The sequence below is a fragment of the Styela clava genome, chromosome 1 (assembly GCF_964204865.1).
Source record: "Styela clava chromosome 1, kaStyClav1.hap1.2, whole genome shotgun sequence".
Lineage (NCBI taxonomy): Eukaryota > Metazoa > Chordata > Ascidiacea > Stolidobranchia > Styelidae > Styela > Styela clava.
The window spans coordinates 1,471,575-1,487,390 of NC_135250.1; the positions used below are offsets into that span (position 1 = coordinate 1,471,575).

Here is a 15,816-nt window from a genome sequence, read left to right on the forward strand (position 1 = left end):
ATTATGTGCAATGTGCTGGGAATTTCGGAAAGATCAAGTATTCCCAGATTGTTTAACAAGTTGTGTTACATCACTTAACCCAAGCAACAACAACATATAAGTCATTGAACAAATCGTGTCGTCCAATCACAACCAACCTCTCTGAGAAGAGATAATTTAACAAAACTATTGGAGATGTCTAACTCTTAATTTTAGGCCGTCTGCAGCGAATTGCAATATATATTCGATTGCGCGTTCGCCATACCAATTATGAGTGTATACATTAATATATTAGTAGTAGTTGCATAATTTTTGAACAAAACAGATTGTGTGTACATGCGTATTCAAAGCATAGCGCATTAGTGTTCGTCACCAATTCAACATTTTATCCTCGTTGCAAAATACGAGACATTGATGATCGTTTACATAATTATATTACAATTTTTTCATTACTTATGTTATATGGGCTAAGTGCACTAGGATATTGTTTATTGAACTGCAGATCCTTTTTCTTTGTTTATTTTCTACGGATTCGTATCTGCCGTTGTCATTAGAATGCTTGAATGGGATGGTAATTGAGGCGACAAATTGAACTTCTCATTTTTTTCTGAAAAATTAGACTAGTGATCTGACAAATGTACTTACTATTTCGTGAAAAGTGATTAGGTTATTCTTAATTACTCAAGGTTCTCCATTATATTGGAGGATAAATTTAGACACAGATAAGGAAATTTGGTTCGTCATTATAAGTCAAAAATTCCAATTCGTTATTTTATAGAGTGAAGTATACTATTGCATGATTAACCATTGTTAAAATACAACTTTACATGATTATTTATGTACGTAATATTAAAAATTTCTTGTAATTTATTTTTCCAAGTTCATTCATATATGGTGACATTGGGTAGTCGTTAATTTCAATTCGGTATTAAATGAGGAAACCTTTGAATTTATATTGGACATGTTTATCCATATACGCAATACATCTATATCCTAGGCAACAACGTCTTGTTTTTGGTCATATTCATGCTGTCGCTGTTCCACTTGAGGAAATTAGCATATATATCATACAGTTTTAATTTTAGAATGACGAGTCATTAAAAACAAAGAGGCTCATTGCAAACAAAGGTGGGAGAGCATTAACAGATACGCGGAAGGAAATGATTTTGAATCAGTCAGATGCGCCAACATCAATGATAACCACTTACTGATTGAAGGCTGAAACAGTTAGTTGTGGCCTCGAATGACATAGCATATTCATGCCTTTTTCAATATTTGGCCGAGCTCTACGTAGAAATGTTCTTGCATTTGTTCAATTTAAACGTAATTACTGTTAATCTAAAATCATCTTAAATGGCCACGCTAAATGAGCGCAACTCAAACGTGTATTCAAATCGTAGTTTCGCTTAAGACCTTGTCAGCCAAATTATAGCGTATAGCGCTGCATGTTCCTTGCTTATCTTATTTAACATCTTATTCTTTGCCTTTAATCTATAAGAAATCTAATTGCGTCTTCAGTCGACTACGGGACCTATACAACTAACTAATCGAATTCGTTCAAGTCAAATCCAAATGTTAATTTAGTCCTTTTTCTCCGGTTTAATTAACGGTGGAAATATTGCACACATATACTTTTCCCGGCAAATGATGAGACTGAGGCCCCACATATGAAACAAAGACATGACGAGGTTAGCAATTTCACAATTGAATTATATGGGAAAATTTGTGCTTTGAATTCTCAATACACTTTTGTTCTACTTAGGTGTGGCGAAGACAGCTATCTGAGTTGTCACCTCCAATTATATATACAAGATGTACAAAAACAGCGCCCGTCATATGCCCTATTATTCATGTATCTATGTGGTCATAAAACGCTCATAAATCCTTAAAAAAATGTTTAAGTTGCAATCACTAGTGCGCAAAAATGAGTCTTCCTTACTTCGCGTGACATTCCAGTGGGAAATTTCTCATAAAAAGGTATATACAACGGGACCGATCAGTTGTCAAATACTGAAGCTGCTGTTGGAAAATTTATTGATATTGATAAAAAACAAGGCAAGTCTAATAAGGCAGCGCCGAACCGGAAGGATATCGGTCATTTCAAATGAGAGTAGCTACTTCGATATCAGTGACTGCTTCTACAGGGATATATTCGGAGCGTAAGGCCTGAATAAATGTCGTAAAAATTTTTTTCTGTTTTTTGGAATGGCTTGTTTGTCGTAAGCATGATGTCAACCTTATGTTAGTGCTACAGCGTGAGGCCCACCGCCATGTTTCGCCTAATTTTCAATTTTCGAATATAATTCTCTCATTCTCCCTTTTTGCATCCAGTATTTTAATTCGAAATGAATCACACAGAAACAAAATACTATTTCTATATTTATTTCTCAGATTGTAATACATCAATTTGTTAACTGTATTCCATGATCATCTGAATCCACGATGTGAACTCTGTAACTCTGGCGTATATTCCAGGGAAATGTGGATAAGCGCAACCAAAACCTGTGGATGTCACCCCGTGCAAAAGGTTACCGCACATCAAAGGTCCACCGGAATCGCCCTGGAATAATTTAACAACTAATTAGAACACTGGTTCCCGACATTTTTTGAATAAACCCTTCCCCCTGCTTATTTCGAAACCATTTATTCAGTCCTCATTATGCATAAAATCTCCGGGGTATTGTTTCCGTTATTTGTTCTTTTTTCCAAGGTTCCTCAGCTCAGATTGAAAGTGTGAATACGCGGTGTAAATAAATATGATTTGCAAAACACTCTATTCGACTATCGTAAGTTACTGTCAATAAATTGCTTAGGTTGGATTTTCATTCATACATGGGCGCATCCTTGCCCGATGCATGCATTGGGTGTACTTGCTTAAAAGATGCACGATCGATTTTTGAAAAAAAAAGTTTTTAAAGCGAGCCTTATGATCGAAATACGTTAATCAAAAATGACTTACATTGCATGCATCTTTACCCGCGCTTTCAGCGCACAACATTGTCTTCTTTACCTCTCCTCCATACATATAGTTGCACTCTGTATTACTGACCGTAAAGACTTCGACACATTGTAAGCGGTCTGGAAGAGTATCTGAAATGTAACAGTAATAAATCACCTTCTTGCTCACCGCGACGAACTCCAACAAAGACCATAGCTTGCATGTCTTAATCCTGTGTAAGTAAACTGACCCAAAATATCCATTTGTTTGCAGTTGACGGAAATGAATATATTTTTGGTGTGTAAATATTAATCGAGTCACTAACAATGTCGAATTTCATAAACTATAAAATTTAATTTTTTTTCTCGAATATTCAGTATGATTGAATTTTTACTGGTAAAAATATAAACTTTAATTGAATTTCGTACAGTCATCTTTAATAAGCGTGAACATTATGTCTAAGAACGAATATGGTGGCAACGGATGATGATTACTACGTTCTGTATCGATCGTTCTAGTAAAGTTGTACTGTGATAAACAATGTTCTTGCGGAATTTTCTTTTTATTATCATGACTACTGTTTTTTCTGGTGTGGGCCATAAGGCACTGGTATTGTTGTCAAATAACTGGCGATTAAATGTTACTAGTCAAGTAAAGTATTTTTTTATTCAGCAAAAAACAATCATATATAACAGGGTAGTCCAAAGTTGCGAGGTTCGCGGCCGCAAAAACTTTTGTGACCGATATTACTTGAAAACACAACAGACACTGTGACTAACGTTGTTATGGGTTAGGAAGTGCGTTGCCTCACAGTTTACCTCGGTCACCTTTTTTACACTCATTGTATGTAGGATTGGTATATTTGACTAATTTTATAACTTGTAGCGTGAGCAGGCTTTGTGTTATCGTCAAAAAACAACTAGGTTTGTCTAAATTGGGATTCCGGACCCAGCTAAAAAAAAAACTGGATCGCGTTCGTCACTGCTGTCATATAGCCAACACTTGAAATAGAGGAGTGATTTTAACTAAAATAAAGGCACAAAAAGTCTCTCCAAATTAGGAGTTACTTGACGCGAGCTTATGGTCGCGACCCATCTCATCGACTTGGTCCTGTCTCGCAAAACAATCCCATTCTCTTCGTACCGATCACAGGGCGTCATTCCCACATTGGCACCGTTTTGACGTTTATAGATACGTGATTTTGACAAACATGAATCCCGACATCAGGATTAGGAAAAGAGCTATTCCCAGTTGAAATAGTTTGTAAATAACTCAAAAATATTCTGCCAATAAATACAAATATCTGCCAGTGATTTATTGTACGCTAAAATTGTTCTGTGTGCCGCAAGGAATGTGTCTGCGGGCCGCGGTTTGGACCACCCGGATATACAATATTTAAAAAAAAAGGAGATATTCTTACGAGTTTACTATAGTGGGGGACCAAAACTGATTATCGAGCAGCGACACTCAAGGTTTTAATATCTAGTAAAAAAATCGGGAAATTTATTTCTATACGTACTAGATGTGTAGTCCGTATACCCCCATCCACAAGCCAAGCATTCAATTCCGCTGCCAATTTCTGAAGTTGGTAAAAGCGCTAGTTGGACGTACTGGTTGAATATGGCTGGTTTCTGAAAAAATTTATTAAACAATTTATTGGGTAACACAGCGGTTCCCAAAGGATTCGCACTCAGGAACTCGTGTGCAGCGAAAATTAGCAGAATTGTGTTAAACATAACTAAAATATGAATTAATATTGTATTTTTTATAAATAATTTTTGTTTCTTATTTTAAATACTGTGTATATCAATCAATAAATTCATTTTACATTTCTATGTCGTTTAATTTCTGTTACGAAATTGCAGCAAGTAGAGTATACCTCTAATGTTACGTATAATAGAGGCTGACAGCCTGACTCTACTTGCTGCAGTTTATAGATCTGCTGAACAAAGTTTAGCGAACATGGGTGATTTTTTTTAGCATTTCAAAAGAGAACCGGGCAGAGATGAGGAAAAAAAGTCGACCTTTTCCCCTTATTCCTCAGACTTACATATCACAAACATTATAAGACGTAAAGTACACATTAATTAAAGGTTTACCAATCCGCAGAATTATTTTTTTGAAATCTGACCGCTCCGCAAAATAAAAAGAACGGTTGAGAACCACTAGCGTTAACCGAAGAATAGTGCGGCATCAATCTAACCGTAACATATGAGTACTAGGGCCGTAGCCATGTAGATTTTTTTTTTGGGGGGGGGGAGGTCTGGGCGGGCGGGTCCTGCTGATACCTGGGTGTTCAAGATTCTTGGGGTCTAAAAAGCGTCTCAAGCTGCGGAAACTCTATCTGAATGTTACAGAAAAATACATTCCAGAAAGGGGGGTTCGACCCTAAATTTCCAGCAAAAACAATTAAACTGCAACTTCCACAGCTCTGGAACTTGGATTGTTACGGCTCCCAATTTTTATACACGTGTACCATATAAGGTATTTATTATGATATTGCTTGTAAATATGGATGATTTACAAAATTTGAACACTGACATTGCTCGTATTTTTCATCAATTGTGACTTGTTATTGTTTATCACAAATTTTTTGGTTTAATTCACCACTTCGCAGATATTTTCATGCCTCGACTTAAACCTCGCCCGCGTCAAAAGACATTTACTTGCACGTCGTGTACCGCAATAAACCTAAACATTTTTAATGGCTGTTGGTGGTTTCAGTGGAGTTCATAACGTTTCTAATAGAAGTGTCTCGTTTACTCTTAAGTACGCTCATATGGCTATGCATTGAACAAATGTCATAATGAAAAGATTTTACTTTTTTTTTTCAGGATCACAAACACCGGTGATTTACGAAAAAAATTACTTCAAAACTGGCAACGTGCTCGAGTCGACGAGACAATAATAAGACTTACCTCGAGTTTTACCATCATGACGTCATTATCTGTTATCATTGGATTGTATAATTCGTGATTCAGAGCCAGGACTGCTTGGATTGTCTGTTCTGTGCCTTCAACAATGCTTCGGTCGTGGTCGCCGATGATGACTTTGAATTGGTCTGGTCTGTGAAGTTATAATTTAAAGTTAAGTTCGTTCTTCTGAAACGAATAACTGATTAGCCGTTGATAAAATCGTTGAATAATCTTTCCAGGGCTGTAGCCAGGATTATTATAAGCGGAGGGGGTCAAGAATCGGAATCGAAAATTCCCGTGCAACGGCTTCTAAAAAAAGCGTCGCAATTACGGCATTCGTTAAAATAGCCGACTTTGTCAGTGAATAACGATTTTCTGTTGTGTGAAATATTTAATACATGGCCGATGCGAGCTTTTAAAATGTATTTGATATTAATTCAATGGTGTTCATCATAACTCGCCTTCGCGTGCGTCGACTTACGATAAAATGAAAGCACTACTACTAGAATACTAGAGAAATCTGCGGACATAAAATGTGTGGTAAACTGCCGATTACTTATGGAAAAATAATTTATACTATTTCCCGCTTTTAGGCAAATGATTTTGATAATGATAGTTGAAAAATATCGACTTTTTTTTTGTTTTTTGTTTTTTTCTGTTGCGACAAAATATTCAAATCCCAGAACGATACCAGCATTTAAAATGCCTTTCGGTATTAATTTAATTGTGTTTAACGTGTGTAAGTCATGGTTGCGTCGACTCACGTAAAAATTGAAGCATTACTGCTCTAAAATACGACGGCAATCTGCAGACGTGACATGTGTGGTAAACTGATTGATTTTATCTTCGAATGTATTCAAAATAGTGAATTATTCGGTATTGGACATCCCTGGTATTGAATGACCTGCTGATAAATTTCAGAAAAGTTTTTCGTATAATGTGCGCAAAAATATTTTTATGTGAGTGTGCCACTATTGAGCAAATGAGAACAAAAGTAAACGTATAACCTTCTTCAATTTTTACGGGTACAACCATGTATTGGCAAACTACTTGGTATTGTAGTCTTTATTAGTCACATATTTCAATACTACTTACTCGTAATGACAATGTGCAGCCGATAAAACCCACGACTCGTGAATCAGAGTTCCGCAGCAGAAATATGACGAATACCGATCAAGATGTGCGATATACGGAGCTGAATGAGGTCTGGCTTCGTATCCACCAACGATCTTGTCGCATTCTAAAAACAGGAGAGAAATGATAAAATATTTGGACGCGATGGTCAGGTAACTCACATGGCGACAGCAATTTGAGCAAAATTGTCAAATTTTGAAACTATTTTACTGATGTGATATGGAGGTTTTACCGGGGAAAGATGGGCGAGAATTCTCGATTCAACTGGATTATTTGAAGAAAAAATGTTGAAGTTTTAAACGTGAACTATAACATATAAAAATATCAGCAAAGTTTGTTTTGAATTATCGACGGGACTCAGATCAAACAGCAACACCCACAAGAATTATTCAGCAAAACGACTCAAAAGTCAACAGTGTTTTTATTACCGAAAAGACAGATAAAAATATAAGAGTTCAAACTATATTCTGATGTTTAGTAAAACGCTGTCAGTAAAATTGTTCTGCCCCGGCCATGGAGGCGGGAATGCACAGTTCAGTGATTTTTCTATTTTCACAGTGAACCTTCAATCCAAACACTTTAATATCCCTAGCATAACTGGTATAGTTTTTTGCTTACATAAAATATATCGATTGCTTCGTGCCTTATTTCACTGCGAGTAGATCCGGTAGCAACGAATCGCAAATCTATCACAGCTGGTGGTGCGATAATTTGTTGTTTCAAGATGTTCTTTCAATTGTAACTAAATCTTATTCCTTTACTTAAAGCTGTGCAAAAATTTAACCCAAGGGTTCTGATATCATTGTCTATCTCAGTGGTTCCCAAACTTTTTAATATCGTTACCCCTAAATCGAATAACTAAAAGCTCAATTACCTCTTCCATAAAAATAAAATTATAATCACGGTAATAAGTTGAATGAAATTTAATCAAAAATGAAGCTTTGGTATTAGGTCTCTGCTAACCGCGTTACCGAATGCATTAAGACGTAATAATGCTCATATACCAGATGCGAACATCCAGCTTTTCCGCAGACCAGTAAAAAGTACGGGGCTTACACAAGAGATTTTTTAAGACGGTTAACGTATGAATTACCCCCTAAGAATGTCGAATTACCCCCAGTTTGAAAACCACTGGTCTATCTCATGACAACTTTAGAACTTCTCGCCTTCTTCTTTTAATATGAAAAGTTTGGGAAAGAACTAAGAAAACGGTGAAATAGTCGATTACACTGCGCCGATCCTCACCTGTATCAAAATGAACATCATACAAACGACATAGCCTTATTCAAGTATACTGGATCCTTACCTCCATTTCTGACAGATAAGAAACACAATACAGTCCAGCAAATAAACTTCGATGGAAACATGTTGCTCCAATTTAGCCGACGTAGTAACTTTGTTAAATATGTGCTAGTACCCTACTCGATCCACTCTATTCTGTTTATCCAGTTGTGTTATTTAATAGGGATCCGCCAGAAAAAAAAATTCACGCTCATAGAATAACAGGTAAAATGCGCAAATATTTTGTCGTGACTGTAAAAAATCGGGAATATTTCATCCGCTACTCGTTCGTTGGTTACCTAATCAAAAGTAAGCTTGCTTCAGTTGAATTCAATAGACCTCAATTAGAGTCTGATATACTGGCGAAATTTTCACTAGTTTTTAAATAAACACCTACATCAATATTACACGCAAATATATTTACAGTATGAGAAATTGATACAAGGGATGTCAAACAACATTCTACGATAATTTACATTACACCATGCATGGCCGTTTATAACAAACGGTTTGTTTTACGTCACTCTCTGCCAGGTGGCAAGTTCTCACGCAGACGAAATTGAAAGAACATAATGACATCAGTTATCGTATAATATAAATTAATCACAATGAATGGGATTTCCTCTGCCATAACTATGTTATTAAGTATTTTATACTTTTACTGCGAAGGAATTTTAGACTTAAATAGACTATTACGCAATGAGCGTTTCAGTTTTACTGGGTGTCTCGTGGTGGTCCGTTGCGAATTTTGAACTATATGCCTAACATCGTATACGCCAGCATATTTGGTCCAGAAGACTGAATGTGGGCGAGAAAATTGATCGCGGTCTCAGGATGATGAATAATTCGCTTGTCAGTGTTGGCCTCTTTCACCATATCATTGTACCTTAAAACCCATCACCCACCCAGTATGTTTCATCACAAAATTTGCACGCCCGGACGACATGAGTCCACGTTATCACTAGAAATTTATACGTACTGGGGCTGCATGTTTGTATATTATGCTACATATAGAATAGGCAGCGGTGGAATCCAGTAGGTTTGCGTGAATCCTTGGAATGTCGTAATGATCAGCAAACCCGAAATTGTGCATGGTTTTGTTTTGTTAGTGAGTTCGATATGGAAAAGAACCCGTTCCTAAACTTTTGAAATCCCATCACTCTGTAATCTGAATCATCTATTACGGCGGTGTGGCTCATCGTACTAAGCATTAGGAATACGCTCGTCTCTGACTACTCTTGCATGTGTTCGCAGGTTCGAATCCCATACAGAGATAGTTATGTGCGAGAGGATTGCTGAACTCCTCGTCGCCGTCGGGTGGGTGACGTGACCGCTGGTCGGTTACGGTTTTCTCCACCATCAAGTACATGCTTCCGGGAACAAATAACTGGTTAATTAACCCCGTATCCGGCATGGAAAGGTAGTCATTCAGTACCGGTAGTTTATTTTCCACTTAAATGAGCATACACTTGACAAAAACTGTGGAAAAAACATAAAAAAAAGGCATTTTATGATGAAGGGTGGCGTGAAAAAAATTATTGTTGGTTATCAAACAGGTTACCGGACGTGAGGCCGTTAATCTGCGTTATCGGCTTTCCTCTCCCCCGGGATTAATATGTAAATCATATCCCATTAAAGATAATTCATCTTGAACTCTACATAGTACAACCAAAAAAATAGGATGGGAAAGGATTTACATATTTATCCCGGGGGAGAGGAAAGGGATAAGACGGCATAGGACCACAATATTTATACCTATTTGTGGCACTGATTTTGCCAATCTTCCGTGTTTTTGTTTTTAGGCTATATGTTTCATTGGGACGCGGGGCACAATTATGGTGCCTGTTATAGAAATTGTGTTTGATCCGAATTATGCTCACCATCGGACCTTCGCGTTCTTTGCACGGATTCGCAGGTTTGAGTCACGTCCGGTTACCGGTCCATTTTGGGTATAGGATTAGTTAGGCAGTTACGGTATTTGTTTCAGATGCACAAGCTTGATGGCGGGGGAAGCTGAAACCGACCGACCAAAGGTCTGCAGGCACGCCACCGGTACCGGTACAGTGCAATACGATTTTTCAATAATGAACAAAAGTTGGGATAGGCAAAATGTTGCGTTGATTTATTTTTTGATTTGGTTTTACTTTATGTTACCGATAGCGATACCTGTAACCAGTTTCATTTTTCCAGATGCCAAACATTGCAGATAACTCTATCCCTATCCTGAATGTATTTGATACCGGTACCGGTACCAGTACATTTTGTACGGTACCGGTACCTCATAATATTGTAATACCGGTACCGGTACTAGCAGACTTATGTTACCGGTACCGGTACTGTATTGTGAGGATAGCCTAGGATAGGATTTACACGTTTATCCCGGGGGAGAAAAAAGTCGATAAGACAGCTTAATCATATGGCGAACCACTGCCTCTCGTCCGATTACCAGGTCAGGTATGGGATTAGTTAGCCAGTTATTTGTTTTCGGAAGCATGGACTTGATGGTGGAGGAAGCCGTAACCGACCAGCGGTTACCGGTACGTGAACCACCCTATGGCGACGAGGAGTCCAGCAATTCTCTTGCACATGATCATCCACGCATGGGATTCAAACCTGCGATCCCACGAAGGGTAATCAGAGATGCAGTGGCGAGCGTATTTCTAACGCTTAGCACGATGCCGATGCGCCACACCCGGTGTCTGGATTTCATGGCCTTTTCGAACGAGAAATCGGGCGTGCAATCAGAAATTCCCGCGTGCAAATAAGAATTTCTGGCGTGCAATTATAGCTCACGGCGTGCAAAACAACTGCGCCCGCTAAACTGATTTCGACCTAAGATACCTCTCAATACATCCGAGTGTTTGTGCGACTTTAGATACCGGTACGGTACTGTTCAGTACATCCGTGTAAAATTATTGTATTAAAAATACGCTGAATCAGAGCCATAACTGGCCAGCGTCGGTGAGGAGGCGATTTTTCTCACGGGATTCCTATCATTCAACACGATATGGTGATTTTTGCTTCGCATTTTTCGATCAGGCCAAATCTTGCAAGCAAGTATTAGTCGACAATTGTAAAGTTATAATTTTTTGGCATCTTTATATTACTAGATTATTGATTTAAAAACTATTTAAACCGATTTACATTGGTGAGCAATTGCAAATTTTCGGCGTGCAAAATTGAATTCGCTCGCGTGCATTTTTGTGGAGCGCTAGCGCCCTCGGGCGTGCATCTGCCATGGAATCCAGTCTGACGACACCGCCGAGCCACAGGTCTGAGCACTTTCTTCACAGATCCTGTTCTTTGATTTGTATGGTGCCAATATTGTTATTACTGTAATATGATTTGATAGGATAGAATTTACATACCAGTATTCATCCCGAGGAGAGGAAAGACAATAACACTGTTTTTTGCGAGAAAATCAAAATATACTTATATACGGTACACTGCTTAATTAATAATATGTATACCATGGCAGCATGGCCTATCGTCCTTTACAAATTTTTCGAAACAGTGCTAATATGAATCAGCTTAGCTTATCATGCTAAGTGTAAGGAGCACTCTTCCTCTAGCACTGAATATTTAACAGTTCAAATCCGGTAAGGAATAATTTAATGTGGAAGAATTTTTGGATTCACCCTATTTTATTATCAAGTCCATTCCCCTGAAACAAATAACTGGTGAACTATCCAATATGTCACCTGGACTGGTACGGTAATCGTAAGGAGATGCCGGTTTGTATACTATAAGTTTAAGCCTGTTGATAGCCTCCGTCTCCCGGTGATAACTTGAAAATTCATGCTCCATAATTGTATAGCTCACTTTGGTTTAAAAATAATCATTGGCAATACTTATATTATTAATGTCTCGCTTATTTCTAAGTGATTAGGTGGCCAATCCCATAATACAAAATAAATCAGTAAAACTTTTCTCTCTTTTTGTACAGCGTAGAATATTATATAGGATGACCTTCTACCGACCTTTCACCTGCTTTGACCTTTTGAAATTCAACAATGTGAACCTTGATCCTTTGACAGAAACTTACGGACTTTCATTTTATCTTCAATATCTTGCAAAATGGCCAGAGTTTTTTACAATTGCAGAATCACCATCTGGAGAAACTATGGGATATATTATGGGAAAGGTTGGAATCATTTGATTATCTGAATTTGTGAAAAAAGAATTTTCTGATCGCAATAATTTTCAATTTGTTTAATCTAACTCTTTAATCGAAAATCGGGTCAGTTTCGACAATTAAGATACTCAAGTCATTTAACATTCAATGATCTTGAATACATCAATGCAAAGTAGTTGAAATAAATGTTGTTTTGATTAATTTTTACAGTGTCAGTAAATGGAGCTTACTTTATGTGAGGATCATATCTTGAATTCTCAAATGACCAATTTTGAAATTCTAAAATCAACAAAACACTTTATCGAACATTAACAACTGATGAATTTTTGCCATCCTTGTCTGATTATGTGAATAAACTTGATTTCGATAGTTTCAAGTTCAAACATAAAATTCTATGTTTGAAATCATAACTTTCAACATAGGATAGGATTTTTATATTTATCATATGTGATAGGAAAACAATAAAATGTCTTAATCATATGGTGGACTCGGGCCTCTTGTCTGGTTACCATTCCATGTCAGGTATGGGAATAGATATGAGGTAGTTGTTTCTGATTCATGGACTTTATATTCATGTTACTTCCTTCTCAAGGTCGAAGGGCGTCAGCCTGAAGAATGGCATGGTCATGTGACAGCAGTAACCGTGGCGCCAGAGTACAGGCGTCTCGGACTAGCAGCAGAGTTAATGCGAAGACTGGAGGAAGTTTCAGAGCAGAAACAAGGATATTTCGTGGATCTATTTGTAAGGAAGTCAAATGAGGTATGATAGAAAGTTTTCACGAAATACAGGTTGTCCATAAACTCCCTTTATAATTTCAATTTTGTTGTTATGTAGTCAGTTCTCAATATATCTCAATCAGGTTTGTTGTTTCTTAGTCAGTAATTGTAAAGTATTTTCACTTCATTTAATACATCTGTGAGGGCCAGAACAATATATGGTATCGATAAATTTCCTTTGCAGATTTAAAAATTCTTAAGACTTTCTGGACACCCTATGTTTCTCAATTTCGCGACAGTTGGCATATCATCGCTATAGCACAAGTTTGCACATTCGAATCCCGTTTTGTGGTGTGGTTGGGGATAATTATATGTGAGAGGATTGCTGGACTTCTTGTCCATGTAACTGCTGGTCGGTTTCGATTTCCTCTATAACTGGCGAACTAATTCGATACCCAACATGGAATGGTAACCGGACGAGTGACTGTGGTTTGCCATACGATCAAACTGGCTACCTCTCCCCCTGAACGCTTTGTTAAATTGTGACTGTTGATCTTCATTCTATTGAAGTAGTTTGAGATAAAAATGACTCCCAGAAAGGGTTGTTTGCAAATTTAATCCAAATTTTATGGATTTTTTATAAAAATTGTGCCATTAAAAGAACATTGATTACAGTAAGCTCATGCTTGCTAAATGGAGATATTTGTGTGGTGTCAATTTTTTGTGCTTTGGCGCTCAGAAATATTACTATATCCATATTTAGAGTGACAGTCCATAGTTCTCATTTAACATTTATTTTATTCAGATTGCTGTTGGGATGTACAAACGTCTGGGCTATTCAGTCTATCGAACTGTTATTGGATATTATTCATCACCTGGAGGCGATAGAGATGAAGACGCTTTTGATATGAGAAAAGCACTCAGCCGTGACATTTTCAAAAAATCAATCATTCCGCTCAAAGAACCTGTTAAACCCGAAGATCTTGAATAATAAAGAATCCCAGTCAGAAATAAGTGGAAATTGACCAAAGCACTTTAGTCTGCCATTGTAATTTTGCTCAGTTATCAATCTTATTTATTACTAAGTTACTTATTTACTCAATTACTTGGAGCAAATTCATCCAAACAAAAAACAGAATTTATATCATAGGAACTTTAACTCAATGGTAGATTTTACTTTTTTTGAGAGAAACCTGTTTGGCTTATATTTTATCATGAAGCCCCTTTATATTTCTACTCTAACCACCTGCCTTAGCTGTCTAAATGCCTAATCTCTGATGAAATTCAACTATCGTTTTGACGTGTGCATGAAAGCTCGTGAATCTGAATCGAATTACTCGTTAACTAAATATATGCCTGACATGGAATGGTAACTGGATGGCAGAATATATAATTAGGCCATTTTATCCGCTTTACTTCCCTCATAGTTAAATGTGAAATCAGTAATTTATTTCTTCGCCATACTGAAAAAATGAACTATAAATACACAAATTCAAAGAAATTTAAAAAAATCTAACTTCAGAGTGAAAGGAGATGCCAAAACCAATTCTGAAAGTCCATTCTGTAATGAATTCGTTGTCATTTATTTTTTCAAACCAATTGCTTTGGTTTTGCATTCTACAAATTTCTTTGCAATCATTCTGTTAATGAGTTTGCTCTGAACACAGGCTTTGTTCAAGCGATAATTCAGAAAGGGTGTCTGCTTGACATTCGGAATGGATGTTTTTGGATAGTTTATTGAATTTTTTCTTTCTGTGCAAAAAGTTTCACAAGTGGAATGGAATATTTTCAATTTGTGATGTATGAATATTATGAAATAATATTTCATCATTTTAGGTAGCCTATGCAATAAGCTACAATCCTGGGTAATTTTAAAGAAAAACAATCAACCAAATATTTCTGATTGGGAGATTGAAGCTTCTTTTTTACATATTTTTTTTCATATTAAACCAGATTTTTTTTTATGTGTACTTTCTTGTCATTCCAGAATGATAGCTTCACTTTCACATAGTGTTTTGTAACTGGGGGGAAGGGGTATAAAAATATCGTAAGTGCCTATTGAGGTTGCAAACATGGTGTGTTTCAAAGCGTATAAAATCTTTCGTAGTACGGGCAGCCTGACAACCAGATCAGATAAAGTGAGTGAATGAGGATAGTTTTAGGCTCCATTTTTATATTGATTTTCTCACTGACGTGCAATGCATTCTAGTGAGGGCCTGACTTTTATCAGTTACGCTTCTAGTCGTAATTTCAGGTCTGTAGATTAAACAGTTCAATGATACAGGTTTGTTTCAGACCACCACCAAGGCAGTTTTTATAACTTTTATTTTGATCATAATCAGAATACCAGGCAAAAAAATGGTTGGTATAAGCATATAAAAACTGATATGAAATCTGGTTAATTTTGATTCGACGATCAACGTAATATACCGTGAATCAACTGAGGAAAGGCAGTTCGGTATGGAAGAGCACGAAGTTTAAAAAAACACAGAATCTGAATATATATTAAAATAAAAACGTGTTGCCAATTAAAAAATTGCTCGAAATATATAGTCTCCGTGGCATTGTAGCTTGGCCGATAGCGTCAACATATTCATATTGAACATGTTTATTTTTTATATATTTCGTATTTTCTAGCTATGTAACAGATTTACCATAAAAACGATAAGACATTAGTATTTGTCAAAATATTTTGGCAATATTCTTCTACTGCTTTT

At 36.8% G+C, this 15,816-nt stretch overlaps 2 protein-coding genes across 2 annotated transcripts; one reads left to right on the plus strand and one right to left on the minus strand.

The window, feature by feature from the left end:
- Positions 1 to 2,389: 2,389 nt before the first annotated feature.
- On the minus strand, positions 2,390 to 8,396 carry LOC120341886 (trypsin-3-like). The gene is made up of 6 exons (XM_039410455.2): positions 8,273 to 8,396; positions 6,928 to 7,072; positions 5,836 to 5,983; positions 4,437 to 4,548; positions 2,939 to 3,069; positions 2,390 to 2,539 (listed from the first exon to the last, which is right to left on the minus strand). The coding sequence occupies exons 1-6, from the start codon at positions 8,331 to 8,333 to the stop codon at positions 2,390 to 2,392; spliced, it is 747 nt and encodes a 248-aa protein (XP_039266389.2). The 5' UTR covers positions 8,334 to 8,396.
- Positions 8,397 to 12,176: 3,780 nt separating this feature from the next.
- Positions 12,177 to 15,105, plus strand: LOC120340593 (N-alpha-acetyltransferase 20-like). Its single transcript, XM_039408896.2, has 3 exons — positions 12,177 to 12,391; positions 12,975 to 13,142; positions 13,905 to 15,105. Exons 1-3 carry the CDS (start codon positions 12,212 to 12,214, stop codon positions 14,088 to 14,090), a joined length of 534 nt encoding a protein of 177 aa, XP_039264830.1. The 5' UTR covers positions 12,177 to 12,211; the 3' UTR covers positions 14,091 to 15,105.
- The last annotated feature ends 711 nt before the right edge of the window (positions 15,106 to 15,816 follow it).

Bases quoted from the DNA above. Each gene is read 5' to 3' on its own strand.
- LOC120341886 (XM_039410455.2), bottom strand. From the start codon at position 8,333: ATGTTTCCATCGAAGTTTATTTGCTGGACTGTATTGTGTTTCTTATCT. The intron at 7,073-8,272 runs GTAAGGATCCAG...TCCTGTTTTTAG, and splicing joins CTTATCTGTCAGAAATGGAG to AATGCGACAAGATCGTTGGT. The intron at 4,549-5,835 runs GTAAGTCTTATT...AAATTTTTTCAG, and splicing joins TCATGATGGTAAAACTCGAG to AAACCAGCCATATTCAACCA.
- LOC120340593 (XM_039408896.2), top strand. From the start codon at position 12,212: ATGACCTTCTACCGACCTTTCACCTGCTTTGACCTTTTGAAATTCAAC. The intron at 12,392-12,974 runs GTTGGAATCATT...TTCCTTCTCAAG, and splicing joins TGGGATATATTATGGGAAAG to GTCGAAGGGCGTCAGCCTGA. The intron at 13,143-13,904 runs GTATGATAGAAA...TATTTTATTCAG, and splicing joins TTGTAAGGAAGTCAAATGAG to ATTGCTGTTGGGATGTACAA.